At 46.2% G+C, this 17,597-nt stretch overlaps 1 protein-coding gene and 1 pseudogene across 2 annotated transcripts in view; both read left to right on the forward strand.

Annotated features, from left to right (window-relative positions):
• Positions 1-12,323, forward strand: part of LOC149365093 (putative RNA-binding protein EEED8.10) — a 50,944-nt gene extending 38,621 nt beyond the window's left edge. For both annotated transcript variants that reach the window (XM_089575161.1, XM_089575162.1), the window contains 3 exons: positions 1,948-2,058; positions 7,366-7,413; positions 10,647-12,323. In XM_089575161.1, coding sequence (XP_089431287.1) covers positions 1,948-2,058; positions 7,366-7,413; positions 10,647-10,729 — 242 coding nt within the window. In that variant the 3' untranslated portion in view covers positions 10,730-12,323. The remainder of the gene's footprint in view (positions 1-1,947; positions 2,059-7,365; positions 7,414-10,646) is intronic.
• A 758-nt stretch (positions 12,324-13,081) lies between these two features.
• Positions 13,082-14,905, forward strand: LOC149365095 (uncharacterized; annotated as a pseudogene).
• Positions 14,906-17,597: the final 2,692 nt, after the last annotated feature.

Consider the following 17,597-nt stretch of genomic DNA (forward strand, 5'->3'; position numbering starts at 1 on the left):
TATGAGAGATGTTTTGCCTGTCATGAAAATACCAGTTTAGATGCTGTTGCGATAGAACAGTTGGGGCTGCAGTGTGTTTTGTCCTCACTTTGAGAAGCACTGTCATTTTCTTCCACTCACCATCTCCATGCAGCCGGATGTTTACCACGCGCTTCATTGTTGCCTGAATTAATGGGGTTCCACTGCCGCATTATATGGCAGCTTGGATATTGGCAACGGTGCTGGGGCGAGTGAGGTGTGAAAAGTCGAGCAATCATTTGCGATGCATCCGAACTTCAGGTGCTCTTACATTTGGCTCTATAGGACATGTTTTAGTGCCATGAAAAAGTCAGAGTAATCGAGCATGTCTGAAAAATCAGGGGTCTGATTTTTCGTTCGGCAACTGTATTTACCAAATGTAAAGCGTTGTGTCTCTTATTACACTCCCAGGCTTATACCAGAAAAGCTGAATGACTTCTTTTCACAGCATGATTCAACAAACATGGTGGCATCCCCCCAAGCTTGAAAAAATTTCCAATGCAGCCCCTTTCACCTAGAATGGTGCAGTTTCTATGCAGACTGCCTGCAGAGGTTTGGTGTAGCAGTGATTGACTGTGGCAAGACTGCTCCATCCGAGTAAAAAGTACGGCCCACCTTTGCCATGCCCACACGTAAAAAGAAAAGAAGTCCTATTCTTCCTTGAATAAAATCCTTGAGTAATGAAGGTGTATTGTTAACAAGAAACCTGCAAAAATTTTGTTGAGTGCATAGGGTAATTTTGGCAAAAATTTGAAACAGCTAAAATGGGTTGAAAAGCAGGTTGCTAGTATAGAAATTGCATCTGCTACTACTACTGATTGTAGGAAAAGAGAAAAGTTAAAGGGACACTGAGGAGAAATTGAAGTTGGCTTGTATCGGCAGAATGCCAGCTCCTGATTACAAAAACACCACTCATACTGACAATAAAGCTCTTGTAACATAGAAAAGAGCAAGAACCAAAATACAGGTATCGCCGCCACAGGCCAAACTCGCAAGTACAAGCGTGATGACGTCATAGGACAAAGCAGTGTTGCTAGAACCAATGGTTCTAGCAAGTCTTGGACCCGAGAAGGCACAAATCACTGAGGCGCAGCCAATGCATGCGCAAATCTCCTTGACGTCGCCAGATGGCGCCACGTGCCCGGCAGCTACGCGCGCGCCTGAAGCATCGGGACCAATCAGCGCCCGGTCACCGGCGTTAGGGGGGCTCCCGGTATTCCGCTAGCGGTAACAAGGTACACGGTATGCTAAAGGTGTCTATTTGTGAGAACTTCGTTGACGGCTTCGAGAACGAGATCCATCGTAACGCTGGCAAAACGCCAGTGCAAACGTAAGCGAAGCGACTAGCGACGGCCGCAATAGCTGATAGATGCCTTCAACGTGTGGCCGGCGGTAGCTTTCGTTTCGGCTGCTGCTAGGCCGCACTGCTGGCCGCCAGAAATCACGGAGTCTGGGATACGTCATGTTTCACATCACTTAGTCCTGTGTCGTCATAGGAGAATCCCAAGTTTGAATCAGAGCTGCGGGAAAAACTTTTTCAACTTCGAATCCAAATTTCTTAGAAATAAATGCATCTTTCGCTGCCGGCCAAGTGGCAACAAAGCCATGACATGCCGAACTATCGGATTTTGCTATAAAAAAATATTAATAGTGCTCTCCTCACTGTCCCTTTAAGGTAAAAACCTGTGAGTATAGCAATGTGATCTGGTGCATGACATTGTTGCTGTAGTGGTCTGGACGATGGCTCTCAGTGGTGCTCTCTCCACGGCCATATTTTGTTTTGCGCGTGGCTGATATTTTGAAAAGGCAATTATAACTGTTTCAGACTGTGCAGTGGGCCTTGGGCCTATAGCTATGAATTATTGAGGGATGGTTTGGGGACCTTTAAATTGGCAACTGAAGAAAGTTGTACGACTTGCTTGTTTTCAGGAACGTCTGTTGAACGTGAAAAGTTATCCCTGGATCCAAAAGGAATGTTGAAGATTGACGGTCGTAACTTCTGCTTGGAACATTATCGGCCAGACAGGCTGGAACGCATGTGTGAGTAATTGTTCATTTCTGTTAATTGATATCTTGTCTTTCACCTCTGAGCAGTTTCGTTATATCAACAAATCTCTTACCCAAAATGCCTCTTTCTTTTTAATTGCTCATTATGAACTTTCCTGTATAGAAAAGTAGATATTCAGCACTGAAAAAAAAAATGAATGACTCATACCATGCGTGAAAGTGCCGAAAAAATCCACGTATAGCATGTACCTGCATGTACTAACACGAGGTGTTAAATGGACATAGCAAAAACAGAAAAAAAGTTATCATTCGCATATAATGCGAATGAGGAAAGCCTACTGGAAGCATTTATTTTCACCGCATTTCATGCTTAAAGTGATGACACCACGGAGACCTATGAGACATACGCGCCGCACGCCTGCATGCCTAGCGCAACCCCTTTACCCGATGCCATGCGTCGATAAGGGGCAAAAGTCCCAGAAGCTTAACGTCCTCCGATTGGTGTAGTTCGGTGTGCCAGAAAAGATTGATGGTGTGGCAGGAGTTCGGCCCAGGGTTCGTGCTTTTATCACGCATTAGTGTTCTCATCTCACACTTGTCTACAGTGCGACAGTAGCTACGGCAGCATGATGGGTTGCATGCATTCACACCTGTCGCACCCATCGACAACGCCCCGAAAGCAGTGGCATGAACGGTTGTAGCTTTGCAGTAACCATCCTGCACTCATGTCGGCCGTCACAGAGGTAATGAAAATGGCGGCAGCTTTCGTTCTGGTGTACCATTTTCACGCAACATTGCTGGCGCTTGGCCTGTCGCAGTTGCATGCTGGCGGTGCTCTACGAGGAAGCCTACCTGACTGGTGCTCGGCTTTTTGTGGCTTCCAGATTCACCGCGAACACCTTAGAAGGGGCACTAGGACTTCAGAAAAGAGCCCTCATTTCCCTAGGGGAGGTCACCTGAGTTGCTGTCTCTCCACTATATACAGTAAAAGCTCGTTAATTCGAACTTCACGGGACTGGGAAAAACGTTCGACTTATCGAATGGCCACGAAAAAACCAAAAAACCGACAAGAACCATTTGCATTACGGTATATGTAGGGTATTTACTCGCGTAACGAACCCACTCACATAATGACCCCCCCCCCCCATTTTTGCCTAAGAATCTGAAAAAAAAAAAAAAAAGTCAGTCGTTAACACTTCCCTCTGTTTGGCACCGTCACGGCCCGCATTTCTTGGCGGCGCGCCAAGATGCTGCGCAGCGATAACATCACTTTTGACGTTAGCTACAGCAAGGGGGAAGCGAACTTTGGCAGAGTGCCAGCGCTTGTTCGGTTGTGTTCAGTACGTTCCCTTATGTGCCATGGGCGATTGGGGCGGACGCTGTCTACTGCCACTCAAAAGCCGGCGTCTTGTTCGTGGCTGAGCGCGTACTTCCGTTGGCGACCGACTGATGGGTGGAAGCATGGACGACACTCGCAAAGAAAAAAAAAGTTTTTCGCTCGTAATTTGTAGCGCCGGTCCGAAGTCATAGCCTTCATGGGCGTTGGCTGGGACCACGCTGACAGTGCTTATCCGTATTTTCGAATCAACAAGGCTCGAATTAACGAGTATTTAGTTGCGAGTTCCGGAGGTTGCGCGGAAAAGAGGGTAGGCAGCCGCCAGCGCGGCCAGCGGCACCCTCCGGTGCCGCCAGCCACCGCGCCGGTGATGGTGCCATTTAAGCTTTACCCACTCTTCCAAGTCCCCGTTTAGGACGTACGCAGCCTCTAACTATGCGGAGGAGGTGCTTTTTTTTTTTTTGCCACATGCTGTGTGCCAAGCCGCCCAGACGCGGTGGCGCGTAGTTCGAATTATCCGTAACGGAACCGACTCGCTTTCGAATTAACGGGCGTTTTTTATACACAGATCTCTATGGAGCTTGGTCGGACCAAGTAGTGTAGTTCGAATTATCCGAAAATTCGAATTATCGAGTTTTGAATTAACGAGCTTTCACTGTAAATATAAATTTGATATTGCAAATTTTGGCTATGTCAAACTACTTTATAGTTTTTTACCTGTTTGCTATAACGAGGTTTGATTATATTGTAATCGGAACAGTCGCCTTATATATTTCAGCGGGGCACGGGTAGTGGTTAACTGCTTGCCAGGAACTGCTGAAAAGAAAGAAAAAAAACACGGGATTTCGAGGGATTGTTGTGCAGCTTAGTCTTTGTCTGCTGATGCATACTAGCATTGTCATCTGGACCTTCACATTGTTCTTCATCTGGAGAATTGCTGATCATTAACTCATTGTCACTGTCTTTGACAAAAAAAAAAATGTGCACCTCTGTCTTTGAATCGGATTCATAAGAAGAAGACAGCGGTGAAGAAATATTTATTTTCTGGATTGTGGGCCAGCGCCTCCTCTGTACGCAACTTTTAAAACCCTGGTTACCACACAGTTAACTAGCAAACAGCAGACAGAAAAATTGACCCTACACTGCCATTCTCCCAGAAACTTTTAACTCTAGGCCGTATATTATACCCAAGACTTCGGGATCTCCTTTTGTACTAACATCTTTATGCACTTGTGATTGATTTTATTTTGTGACCTAAAAAAGCGCAAGGGAGTTTCGCCTCAGAGGAGCTGTCGACGTGTCCCACGGCCTGTAGAAAGCTTTTCAGAGGATCCGCCAGAGACCCATTAGGTTCTGCGCATATAGTACTGATGTATAAATAATGACGTTCAAAACAGCTGTAATGTTTTTGATACTTCTTTTTTTTTTTTTTCTCGTGAAATGCAAGTGTCTTATTTAAAAAAAAAATTTTTTTGCGAAAAAAAAAGTGCATGTTCTTAGCACACTGCTTTTGTCCGTTCTGCTCGATACCATGTGCGGTGTTGTGCAATGCCTGTGCAATGGATTGTGATCCTGCGAATTATCCGCTCTGACACTTTGCCAGTGGAGGCTGTGCAGGTTGGGCGTATGTGTCGTCCATTCGTCCATCACAGCGCTAGACAGCATGTGTGAATGCTACATGGCTACACATGTGAACATTTGTGTGAAAGATCAGAGGAAACAAAAATGGCCTAGTCGAGGCAAGCCGTCAAGCACCTAGTTTGAGAGTACCGTATTTTCGCATAATGATCGGACTTTTTTAAAAAAAATTGACGCAAATTTAGGGTGCGATCATTACGCGGGGTAAATTTTTTACAGAAAATTTTTGAGCACCGAAAACACAAACAAGTCGCAGGCAGACAACCCTTATCACACATACGCCGCTAAACGCGGTAATCGCGAACCGAGCTCGGCGATCTCGGCTTACGTCGTTAACCTAGAAGGAAGAGTGCGAAAATCGCAAGAGCTGGCCCGCTTTGAGAACGTACTTTCTTCGCACTAAATCACGTTCCAAGAGCAACGCATCAAAATAGGCAGTGTGTATAGTGCTGCGAGACGGCGCTTTTATGCGGCCTTCGATCTCGTCCGATAGCGCGGCAACAGGCAGACAACCCTTATCACATGGGCACGCTACGCGCGGTTACGCCACTAAACACAAACAACAGCAACGTCCCGCAGCGGTTAAGCTACGCATTTTAGCGGCGTTACGCCGAAAAATGTCCGGTCCCTCCACATCGTTGATGTACTTAGTTGACACGTTCGCAACGCTCGGAGCACTGAATTCCGCGCGCTTACCGCAATGGTGCCGCGCGCGAGCGCGGCGGACGACAGCGCTCTGTACTCCCTAGTCATCGCTAGGCCTACTTTTTTCTTATCGAAGCCACAGTGGATGGCACTTTTGGATTGGCCAACGCTGTTATGAATGTTCTACTTATGGCGCTGCCTTACTGACAACCTCATTGTTTCATATTAAAAGAAATATATACGATCGATTTCAGTGACGCGTTCGCAGCGGAGCTGGCCAAGCAGATCGGGTCACTTGCGCTGCAACGGCGGCAGCTGCTACGCGGCTGCGAACATAAAACTAGCTTGTATCGCAGTATTTTACTCCTACCAGCAACTGGGTAAAGGCCCGTGATCCTCAAGGAGGATTCATTTTTGACGTTCCCGTATCCCAGGGCTTATTATTTACGAGAACAATAAAGTTTAGCCAGATCACCGCGTCACTTCGTTCGTTGCACCGCAACCCAGAATGGTGGCGAGACTTGCGACAACGGCAAACCGTGATTCGAGATAACCGCGGTTAAGTTTGGTATCCGCGGTTAAGCATAACCGCATTTAGACTGCCTGTGTGACCACAGGTCAACCAACAGGCGGCTGCCGCTGCAATGCCGTCAGAGCAAGATGGTAATCTGCACGTGCCATCTGTCAGACAGATAGCAAGTACGATCATCGTTGGCTAGACTTGACATCGTCGACAAATTGCCGCGGCAAGTTCGGGGTGCGATCATTACGCGGGAAATAAAAAAAACTGAATTTTGCCAACCAAATTCCGAGGTGCGATCATTATGCGAGTAAATACGGTATAGTGCGATTGTTAGAATTAAACATAACCAAGCTGGAATGCTTATGTTATTTGATAAAACTAATATATTTATAATAGTAAAGATAAAATTATTGAAATGAAAAGTTGTTTACTTATGCGGAAATAAAGCATATTGGAAACGAGAGTACTTCATTCACCTTTGAGAGAGGTGATCGATCTCCTTTCGCCATGAACTTCTTCCTTCCCTTAAGGACTGCCATGTGACACGGCACGCATCTCCCCAGAGATAAAAGACTACCTTGGTTGAAGGTAGATTAAAGGAGTTCAGCCATGCCCGTGTGACGCGGGTACTATAATCCTCTCTCACCAAAAACTCTCAAAAAGCAGACTATGCAGTGAGAACGGGATAGACTTGTCACTGATATTTTGGGGCTTTCCCATTGCGGCATATGTACTTTCCCATTGCAGCATAAAAAGACTAGTCCCATTATACAAAATCATTATTGCGACACCAAATTACCAAAGCTAAATGTATGACACATCTTGAGGTGCACTTTGCAAACCCAGACCTTAAACATTTTTCATCTGTGTTGTGAACTTATTTGTGAGCGTCGGCAGTTGGTGTTATGGAAGTGCAATAAGTGTAGTTGCTTCAGTGTTTGCATACTTCCTGTAGTACCAAGGCATTACCATGAGCCTGGATCTGTTTTCCAACTTTCATTTCTTTTTAAAACGTCCCTTTTGGTGTCACCTATAGAGACGTTTCTGAAAGTGACACAGATTTGAATACAGGCCCTGGTGTAATACAGCTACTTAAAGGTTTTTGTTGGTCTTGTGTAGTGTTAGCAGAACTGAACATTGTAACTTAAGAGGGCATTGCTGATGTGGTTAAGAGCTTGACTCTGTGTCGTCTTTACAGCTTTTCATGATGACCATGACTGGTATGGCGATCTGGATGGCTATGAAGGTATGTATAACATCGTTACACTGTGGCTGACGCAAACAAGGCATTTATTGCTACAACAGCAATAACGCCATCTAGCAACAAAATATGCTGAGGAATCGAGGACGTCCGACTCACCAGCACGGTTACGAGCGAACGTTCGCCCGCACTAGGGCAAGGGGAAACTCCGAGGCCGGACAGGACGAGCTGGTGGGAGAATGTTCCCACCACGAGGCCTCGCGCCCGCTGGCGAAGAGCGGAGCCTGCGGCGACACGTTTGCATGCGGTCAAATCCCGAGCCCAAGAGAGCCGTCTGCCCCGCGCGCGTGTGCATCAAACACACCATACATTACGCTCGTGGCACTGGGACGCCGGCACCCTCCCGTGTTAGTGTTAAAGTAACTTACACGGCTAAGGAGAGTGCGTTGCGGGGAAGCGAACCACAGGGGACGAGTAAAGCGCGTCCCCAAAAGCTCGTTTGTAACGGTTCCACATACAGCAAACAGTGGTTAGTGTGAATGAAGGTGACACATCCATCGTGATTTAAATTAGGGCTATAGTGGTGAACGTCGCATGGAGTGGTTTAAGCGAATCGTGGCAGTGATAGGAAACTTCGTTACACTTTTGCCAAAGAAAAAAAAAAGCTGCATGAACGTGCCTTTTTGCTTGCTCAGTGTTAATTTAAGCTAGATACAGGGATGTAAAAACAGTTACAGTTTCGCCAAAGAAAAAGAGAGGTGGGTGAGCCTGCCTTTTGCTTGGGGAAAAAAAAAAAAGTAGGAAATGCTTAGATTGAGTACAGCTGCGACTGCCTCGCTGCAAACTCGTGGCGTCAAAAGCGAACCTGCTTCCTGTGCGGCCGTGTTTTGATGGAGGCGGAATGCAAAAGCCGCCCGTGGGCTGTGTGATGTCAGTACATGGTGGTTGAAATTATTCTGGAGCCCTCCACTACAGCACCTCTTTCACTTCTTCTCCCACCTTCCTCCCTTCCCTGACAGTGTGGTTCAGGTGTACACCGAGATATGGGAGACAGATACTGCACCATTTCATTTCCTCAAAAACCAATTTAACCCTGAGCAGCATTCATCGATGTGGTACATGAGCATGGATACTGCTTTTGCTTTTCATGCAAAGGCAGTGAAAAGAGTGCAGGTCGTGCGAATAAATCTTGGAAAAAAAAAAGAAAATACATCACTAGTGTGCTGGTGGCGACATCGTGATGGCTTTTGCACACTAAAGATTGTTGTGAGGCTTGCCCTTTTTGGGAAACTACCTCGTGGCACAGAAGAGGGGCAGCAGCTGCATGGTTAGTTAGCACTACCCGACCTCCCGTTCAAAACAGGACCCTCCTGTGAAACGGCATTTTTAAATATTCTTTCTAAAAATGATTCTGTCGCACCTGAACAGAATTTTGAGAAAAGATATGTGATCTCATCCTGCGTTGGAGCGTATTCATCAGTCGCACCAGCTTTTACCTGCACTGCATGCATCAAATGCTGAATCTTTATAAAAACCAGATTAAACTTTACAAGCTGAAAAAGCTTGAGCACTTACTTTGTCAAATCTGCTCCCACTTGTATGGCTATAGGCCAAGAGCACCAAGGCCAAGGCTTAGACATCAGCACTGTACCTGAGCTTCCCAGAAAGGCACTTTCTACAGCACTGCATCCGTGCTAAGCTGCCCAAGTGCCCCTGTGCTTTTTTGGCCCAAAAATTGACTCCATGCTAGACAAAAGACTGGACAGCATGGAACATTTTCTACGCGCTAAAACCAGCCACCGTTGCTAGTTTTGAATGCAGCGAAAGGCTGTCGCGGAGTGCTGCTCTGCAAAGATTGCATCCTTACAAAGTCTAAGCGCCATAGTTGCAGGCATTGATATGTGCCATAATTAATACCGGCCTTTCATTGTTTCACACTCTAGACGGAAACGCACAGTGCCAATCACATTGTTGACTGTGATGCCCACACTGTTTTTTTTTTTTTTTTCAAACTTTTATTTGGAGCAATTCCTCATCGTTTATCCTTCACTTGGGTTGAGCCCATTATACTGTGTGGTACTACCAACGGGCCAGGGCACCTTATTTTTCATTCCTTTTCAACTGCCGCAACATAACATTTGTTTGTTTTCTGATCAAAGCATAACGCTCAGTGTCGCCAAAACTTTCCCATCCCAGACTGATGGCAACTCGTAGATAACGCAAACAGCGCACCATGAAAGTCTGCCTTGCATTGTTGTTTATATTATGGCCAGTCCATTTACTGTGAACATCGGGATGTAATGAATGCATTATGCGTGACAGTCTTGTTCGTTTTATGTGGGCTCGACTGTTCACCCGAAAAACAGCCTGTGCCACCGATCTTTAAGGAACCTGTTGGACATATGAGGTACACCCCCGTCAAAAGTATACCACCCAAGGGGTCTGCTTGCAAGGCCTGCTGCATGCCTCGTTATGCATCCTTAGCAACCGTAAGCTCTCAAGAGAGGAATGGGTTTGCGTCCTCAATCCTTCCAAGCTATGGACTGCCAGATGTGCTAGGAAGTCCCGCTAAGCAGCTTAGACTAACCCTTGGGCTGTACACTTTTGACAGGGGCTGTACTTATAGTGGAATGACTACTTTTAAGTGAGCATTTTCTTGTATTACTTTGGCATGTTTCAAATCAGGCAAATCTGTTATTTTTGTTGTTTCTAGAATTCCATAATGACTGGTCACCATGGAAATATTTTGGTTGCTCATAAGGGAAACAAAATTGAGGTTGTCACAGAAAGGGCAGAGTGAAGTGGATTGTAATGCACTGTGGCTCTCAACTGTTTGTCTTGCACTGTCAGTCACCACCTTGTTTAGAAGCAGTTGTGTGTATTGAAGAACAAAATACTGAGGAGGTTGCTTGTATATCTGGACTGATGAATATTAATCTGTTAGCTACAGGCCACACTAGCCTGCATGAAAAGGTTTAAGGAGTATTTAGTCTGGCAGTTTTTGTGTAGCTTCACCTTATATCATAAGTGCACAGATGAACCCGTGGTTTCAGTTTAAAGGCATGGGAGAGGCATTTTCTGAAAAGTGCATTTGGCATTCCCATTAGGGTGTTTTGCACAGGCAGCAGGTTTTAGCATTTGAAACTTTTTATTGAGAAACTGTGTTGCGAGTAGCACAATAAAAGATAGTGCTGTTTACTTTGTTTAGCTTGTGTTTCTTTGCGAACACTGCTAGAGAAAAAAAAGCCTGAAAGCGTCAACTATCTGCCTGTTGACAGGGGACGCTGAAGCGGAAGCGAGAGCCCAGGACTGCCTGGAGAACGATGATCCTCTCATGGACGAAGATTACATCATGTCCTGAAGTTGGGTGCTGCAGACGGTGTCACAGAGGCCCACACAGGGAAATTGTGTAGTCTCACAGCTGTCCAGACGTGCTGCACTCGTCCCCGTTTCCATTTTGCCACCGCTGTGCACCCATTCCCCAGCAAGGATCGTTTCCTTTTGCCCTGCCATTCATCTTGTAGAGTTGGCTTGACGCAGTGTACATAGCCTTGTGGAAGGAACTTGCACCTTCACTTCCCCCCGTGGTGTAATGCTTATGAGTCTCCTTTTTGTTGTGCAAGTTGCAACTGGTCCCTGTGCTCGTTGTTAAGCGTTGGATTTTTTTTTTCTTTATTTGCCAGTGAAACGAGTTTGTGATATAGGTATAGGCATTTTAGTAGGAGTAGTTGACCTGTGGGAAAGGAGAGCGTTGCAGTGTGTCTATGTGGGGCTCTGTTAAGTGTGGTGTGAAGGCCTTGTTGCTCTGAGTTTTCACCTGATTATAGCACCGTTGGTGTAGACAGAGCAGCTTTGTGTTATTTGTGACAAAAAGGTTCCTTGTTAGCTCCTATGTATTTTCACATAAATTATGTAGTGTGAAGTTTTGTAAGATGTTGTTTAGGCTACTGTATTTTCATTGTTTGCTTGGTAAGAAGAAAATCTCTGGTTCTGTATATTTTCTTGAAACTGGAAGCACATATTGCTGCAAAATTTCAGCAGTTGAACCCACATCAACTTCGCATGCAGGCGTTTATGTGTGTTAAAGTGCATCTGTCTTGCCTTATCATCCTGCAGGGCAGCAGTAGTGCTGTTCACAGGACATTTTTTGTTTACAGTATTTATGATTCAGGGCAGAAAAGCACAGTGCGAAAAACCTTACTTTTTTTTTTTTATGGCCCACACACACACACACACAAGACTCTAGTGGACTTAACTGTGACCTTTACTGTTGCAAAGCACTATGGTAGCAAGACGTCTGTAATCACATTATTTTCTGCAATACAGAAATGGCCTTTGGTGCTTGGTAGTCTTGTTGTACGTATTAGTTGTTTTCACATTATTGGTTCCTATTTGAGAGTCTCATGTTTGAAAGCACCAGAAGTTCCGCGTTGCATATTTTCCGAATGAGCAATGGCTTTAGACAATATATTTACTGCGTAAAAGCAACCACATAAACTGCACTGTTAATAGCCCACATTCATTGGTGACCTAGGGCATACAGGTGTCGCAGCCTTTCGCAGTGACACTCTGATAGCTGGAAGCAGGAAAAGTTCCACTCAAGCTCGCAGCACGAGCACGGATGCAAAAGGCCTGACCTAGAGTAACGATAGCACATGCAAAAGCGTATAAACTCTCCAAACACGTCATGGCTTATTTCACACTATTTGTTAGTGCTGCGCAGTATTACAAAAGCTTTGAGTATTTGTGCAACGCTGATGTCTGCATTTCTGGAGTGCCCTTGTTTTGGGTCGGGTGACTGGTTACCTGTGAGGTAACTGCTGTTGAGAGAACAGTTGTTGACTGCTGTACACACAATGCTCTATTTTTCTCTCTCTTCTTGTTGGTTGCAGCAGCTGCAAATAGAAAAGTATAAAGAGTAAAAGGCGGGCAGCTTTGCCCATTCTTTGTTGATGCTCCTGTGTTCTGTGTTCTTTCGGCGTGTAAATGGCTACGTGTAGTGAATTTTTTCATCTATATTTTCACATTTTTTCCAGACGTCACATTTATCCCTCCTAAAATTTTACAATGGCAGTTTTCGCAACAAGTTCTGATCTTCATCTGCCTGTTTTCGTGTCTATGTATTTCTGGTGTGTTGTTCTTCAATTGATAGTTGTTAAAGGACAGCATAATTTTCGAGCTCTTGTGATACGAGTGGAAAACACAGCACACTAGTGCCTTTTGCGTTCCGCCTCCATCGAAACACAAAAGGCTTCCATGTGCTGTGTGATGTCGGTGCACATTAAAGATCCCCAGGTGGTCGAAATTATTCTGGAGACCTCCACTACGGCGCCCCTTTCTCACGCCAAAGTTGTTGCAGTCCTGTTCCATACCTGCACGGTTATTTTCTGCCGCATTTGATGTGGATAAATTCCCGTGTGCGAATTAGAATGACTCGGTTTGGTTTGGTTTGGCTTATGGGGTTTAACGTCCCAAAGCGACTCAGGCTATGAGAGACGCCGTAGTGGAGGGCTCCGGAAATTTCGACCACCAGGGGTTCTTTAACGTGCACTGACATCGCACAGTACACAGGCCTCTAGAATTTCTCCTCCAAAGAAATTCAATCGCCACAACCGGGATCGAACCCGCGTCTTTTGGGTCAGCAGCCGAGCACCATAACCACTGAGCCACCGCGGAGCCACTCATTTTTCGCATAGCCACATGCACACGCACTATCAGAGGGAAAAAAAAATTCTCGGAGGGAAAAAAAAATGCAGCACTGCCTCGCGACCAAGTCTTCTTGTATCAATAACAGCGGATGAGCATGCATGTCCTTTCATACCTTCGTAGATTTCAGGCGACTGCATATGGCTTATGCCGCTGCTCCGAAATCGTTTTTTTTCCCGCCCACCCAGAAAAGAAATTTTTAACGTAGTTGTAGATTTTCGGGGATGTACATTCAAAACAACGGTATCAATGGAGATAGATTAAACAAATTGGATATATGCACGCAACAGACTATGTGACTCATCCGCAGAATCTCAAATAGGCAACATGCCATGAAAGATCTAATGAGATTAGTTCAAGCCTTCATAGTAAGCAGGATTGCTTACGTAACTTTCTTCCTTAATATCAAGGTGGCGGAGAAGACAAAGCTCAAAGGGATCATCCGCAGAAGTGTCAAACAGGCTTTGGGTTTACCTATTCGGACCACCTCTGTAAAACTACTAGAACTAGGTCTCGACTACACCCTGGATGAAATTGTAGAAGCCGTACAAGTCTCGCAGTACGAAAGGCTGTCAGAAAGCGTCACAGGCAGGAAGATCCTAGCGAGCCTAGGAATAAACTACGAGAGTCAATGGAGCCACAAAGCGAACATGATTAAGAGCGTGTATGATAGGCTAATGATCCCGCCACTACCCAAGAACATGCTGCTTGTCCACCACAAGGATCGCAGAGAGAAACAGGCTGACGTCCTCGGCAGACGTTTCAGAAACTGTCCTGTGGCCTACGTGGACGCAGCTAATTGCGCAAAGGGGAGAATGGGGATAGCGGTACCTAGCGACGAAACACATCTCTGAGTCTGCGCTTCGATCATGTTGGGCAGTCCCGAAATTGCGGAAGAAGCCGTCGTCGCACTCACAACAGCAGGCACGGGGGCGTCAACGATAGTCGGTGACTCCAAGATTGCTGTGATGAACTTTGCCAGGGGGCGGGTCTCCCCCCTGACGAATGGAATCCTGTGTACCACAACGGACGACCGCAAAATTCACATAGTCTGGACACCTGCACACGCATCCCTGTCTGGAAATGAAGCAGCTCACGAACTGGCTCGAGGTCTCTCTTTTCGAGCCAGTGGGCATACCAAGGGCTTCACAGACAGGGATCGTCTTTTGTTGCAGAGAGGTCACAAAACATTACAGATTCAATAGAGCTAAGTACCCCCCCGGCTGATAAATTATTGACAAAGAGTCCACTTCTTGGCGCAATCATCAAATTCGTACATTCCCGAGCCCGGTTATGTGTAGTTTTTATTATCCGGGACAATATTCAGATGAGTGCAAGCTCTGTAACGACAAAGCGGATCTCAATCATATTCTTTGGAAATGCCCTCTTACCCCCTGGAGGAAAAAAAAAAAGTCGCTTGAACAATGGGAGGCTCTCCTACTCTGCTCCGATCCGAAGACTCTGACAAAGGTCGTCCAGTTGGCTGAAGACTCCACCAGGAGCCAAGACCTTCTGGCCGTCATTTTGGCGAGGGGGCCTAAAGCCCCCCAAACTGTTGGAAACAAAAGTTTTACAATCCAGTGCAAAAATCCGCCCACCCGCATCCTGTAAACTTTTCTGCCAATAACAGTTTGACTGTCTGTTCTCCTCAATTGTGTTCAGAGCAGGCACGCGACCAGTAGGACAAAACCGTTTTGGTTATGCTAAAGAGCGGAGGTAGCCTAAAAGCAGTGAAGAGAAAACTAGGCATAGGTAAAAACCAGAAGTATGCGATAAGAGACAGAGGGATATGTCATTAGCAATATGGATAAGATAGTTAAAGTAGCCGAAGAGTTATACACAAATCTGTACAGTAGCGATTGCAATCATAATGTTATTGAGAGAGGCAGTACAGCACAGCAATGGGACATCCCGCCTGTAATGAAGGAGGAAGTAAAGAAAGCCTTAGAAGCAATGCAAAAGGGGAAAGCAGCTGGTGAGGATCAGATAAGAGCAGATTTGTTGAAGGATGGAGGAGAGATTGTGCTCAAAAAACTAGCCACCCTGTATATGCAATGCCTTGTGACTTTGAGCGTACCTAGAGCTTGGAAAAACGCTAGCATTATCTTAATTGATAAGAAAGAAGACATCAACGACTTGAAGAAAAAGCATTCGACTCAGTAGAAACCTCAGCAGTCATGCAGGCATTGCGGAATCGGTGTAGAAGAGTGCTATGTGAAAATATTGGAAGATATTTATAACGATTGCACAGCTACCATAGTTCTCCATAAAGTCAGTAATAAAATTCCAATAAGGAAAGGTGTCAGGCAGGGAGACACGATCTCGCCTATGCTATTCGCTGCCTGTTTACAGGAGGTATTCCGGGGCCTGAAATGGGAACAGTTGGGGATAAGAGTAAATGGAGAATACTTAAGTAATTTGCGATTCGCTGATGACATTGCCTTGCCAAGCCACTCAGGACAAGAACTGCAAAGCATGATCAATCAGTTAGACAGGCAGAGCAGAACGGTGGGGCTAAGAATTAACATGCAGAAAACCAAAGTAATGTTCAACAGCCTAGCAAGGGAACAGCAGTTCGCAATTGGTAGCGAGGTGCTGGAAGTAGTAAGAGAATATGTCTACTTAGGGCAGGTAGTGACCGCAGATCCGGATCATGAGAGGGAAATAACTAGAAGAATAAGAACGGGGTGGAGCGCATACAGCGGTTCTCCCAGATCATGAATGGCAGTTTTCCACTATCCCTCAAGAGAAAAGTATAAAACAGCTGTATCTTACCGGTACTCACCTATGGGACAGAAAACGTGGAGGCTAACAAAGAGGGTTCAGCTTAAGTTAAGGACAACACAGCAAGCCATGGAAAGAAAAATGATGGGCGTAACGTTAATAGATCGGAAGCGGGCAGAGTGTGTGAGAGAACAAAATGCGGGTTAACGATATCCTAGTTGAAATCGGGGGGAAGAAGTGGGCTTGGGCAGGGCATGTAATGCGAAGGCAAGATAACCGCTGGTCCTTAAGAGTAACGGAGTGGATTCCAAGAGAAGACAAGCATAGCAGGGGGCAGCAGAAAGTTAGATGGGTGGATGAGGTTAAGAAATTTGCGGGAATACAGTGGCCGCAACTGGCGAAGGACAGGGTTAATTGGAGAGACATGGGGGAGGCCTTTGCCCTGCAGTGGGCATAGTCAATGATGATGATGATGCAATCTAAAGGCGCCTCTCGCCTTTGTCCGATGTGCAGCGGTACAGAAACAGCAACCACGTGCCGCGGCTGTCGAGACACTTTCACAGTTCTGCAGACAATTTTTCCTGCTACTGCAGCCGCATAATGGTGACCGCCTTGCATCAGCTTGGCTTTAAGTGCCCCTGTTACAGGCAGAGATGAGCGGCTATTCTCCTGTTTTCGACTTGCACTTTCTTTTCCCATGGTAACCACACTCCGGATGGTTCCCGCCCTCCGGTTATGCATTCTATATACACTCTCTGCCATACTCTTCTCCTCCTCCCCTGGTAACCATGCACCCTCTGGTTATGCACTACTACTACGACGTGAAGCCTCGCGAATGGGCACTTAATTAACAGCTGTTGCTGTAAGAATACTTAGCGAGGTGGAGTCATGACGCAGGCCGCGCCTATTCACCCCTACTTCTAAAAACGGAGAATAAAGGGTAATTTTGCTTGCGAAGGCCCTGGACAGATATGAGCTCGAGCAACCAACTCGAAGAAGGCATGGCAGGAGAAGCGTGCTGAAATTGACTGAGCAGGACTGCTTAACTCTGCAGCTAACATTAACTGAGTGCTGAAACATCTTTTAGCGGCTGAGCATTCCAGAGAGCATTTTCAGTCGCAAGTACGTGTACAGAAATTGGATTGGAAAACATTTATTTCAAGAAGAGCTTGGCGATCGGAGGGCTGTGTAAGGTAGCCGCTAGTTTATGACTGTTGGCGACCTGGTTGGCCCACTTGTGTCTTCGGGTCTGAGCTGGCCAGCACAGCCTCCCACCGCTCAAGAGAAGGGATTCGTATTAGCTCCGCCGGAGGCGGCTCTTCCGTACAATCCCATAAGATGTGGTCGTAATTGTGGCGCGTTCGCCACATCGGAAACATTGGGGTTCGTATTGAGAGAGGTACCTGAGTGACAGTTGCTCAGGGTTTGTCAGGGAGCAGGTCTGAAGCCATCTCCACGTGGTTTCTTGCGCTTTGGACAGCGTTTTAGCTGGAGGGGGCTAAACTCACCTGTCCAAGGTGTTATGGTGGGTAATGTCATGAAAAGAGGTCATGCCGTCTCTCGTAAACCCCGAATGAATAGGTGAGCTCCCTGCCCGGTTGACGAAACCTCGGGCTTTATTGTGAGCTGCCTCATTCCCCAGATTTTCCAAGTGGACGGCACCCCAAATCGTTGGACCTCTCTGGGAGGTTGGCCTGCTTTTTCAAGAATGTTGTGGCCCGATAACGTCTCTCGTGGTGCACGGGATGCATGTTCTTGGGGAATTGTTTTACGAGCAGGTTCTTCCTAATATGTGTCGG

Source organism: Amblyomma mixtum, chromosome 2 (assembly GCF_055824585.1).
Source record: "Amblyomma mixtum isolate Tamu chromosome 2, ASM5582458v1, whole genome shotgun sequence".
Taxonomy (NCBI): Eukaryota; Metazoa; Arthropoda; class Arachnida; order Ixodida; family Ixodidae; genus Amblyomma; species Amblyomma mixtum.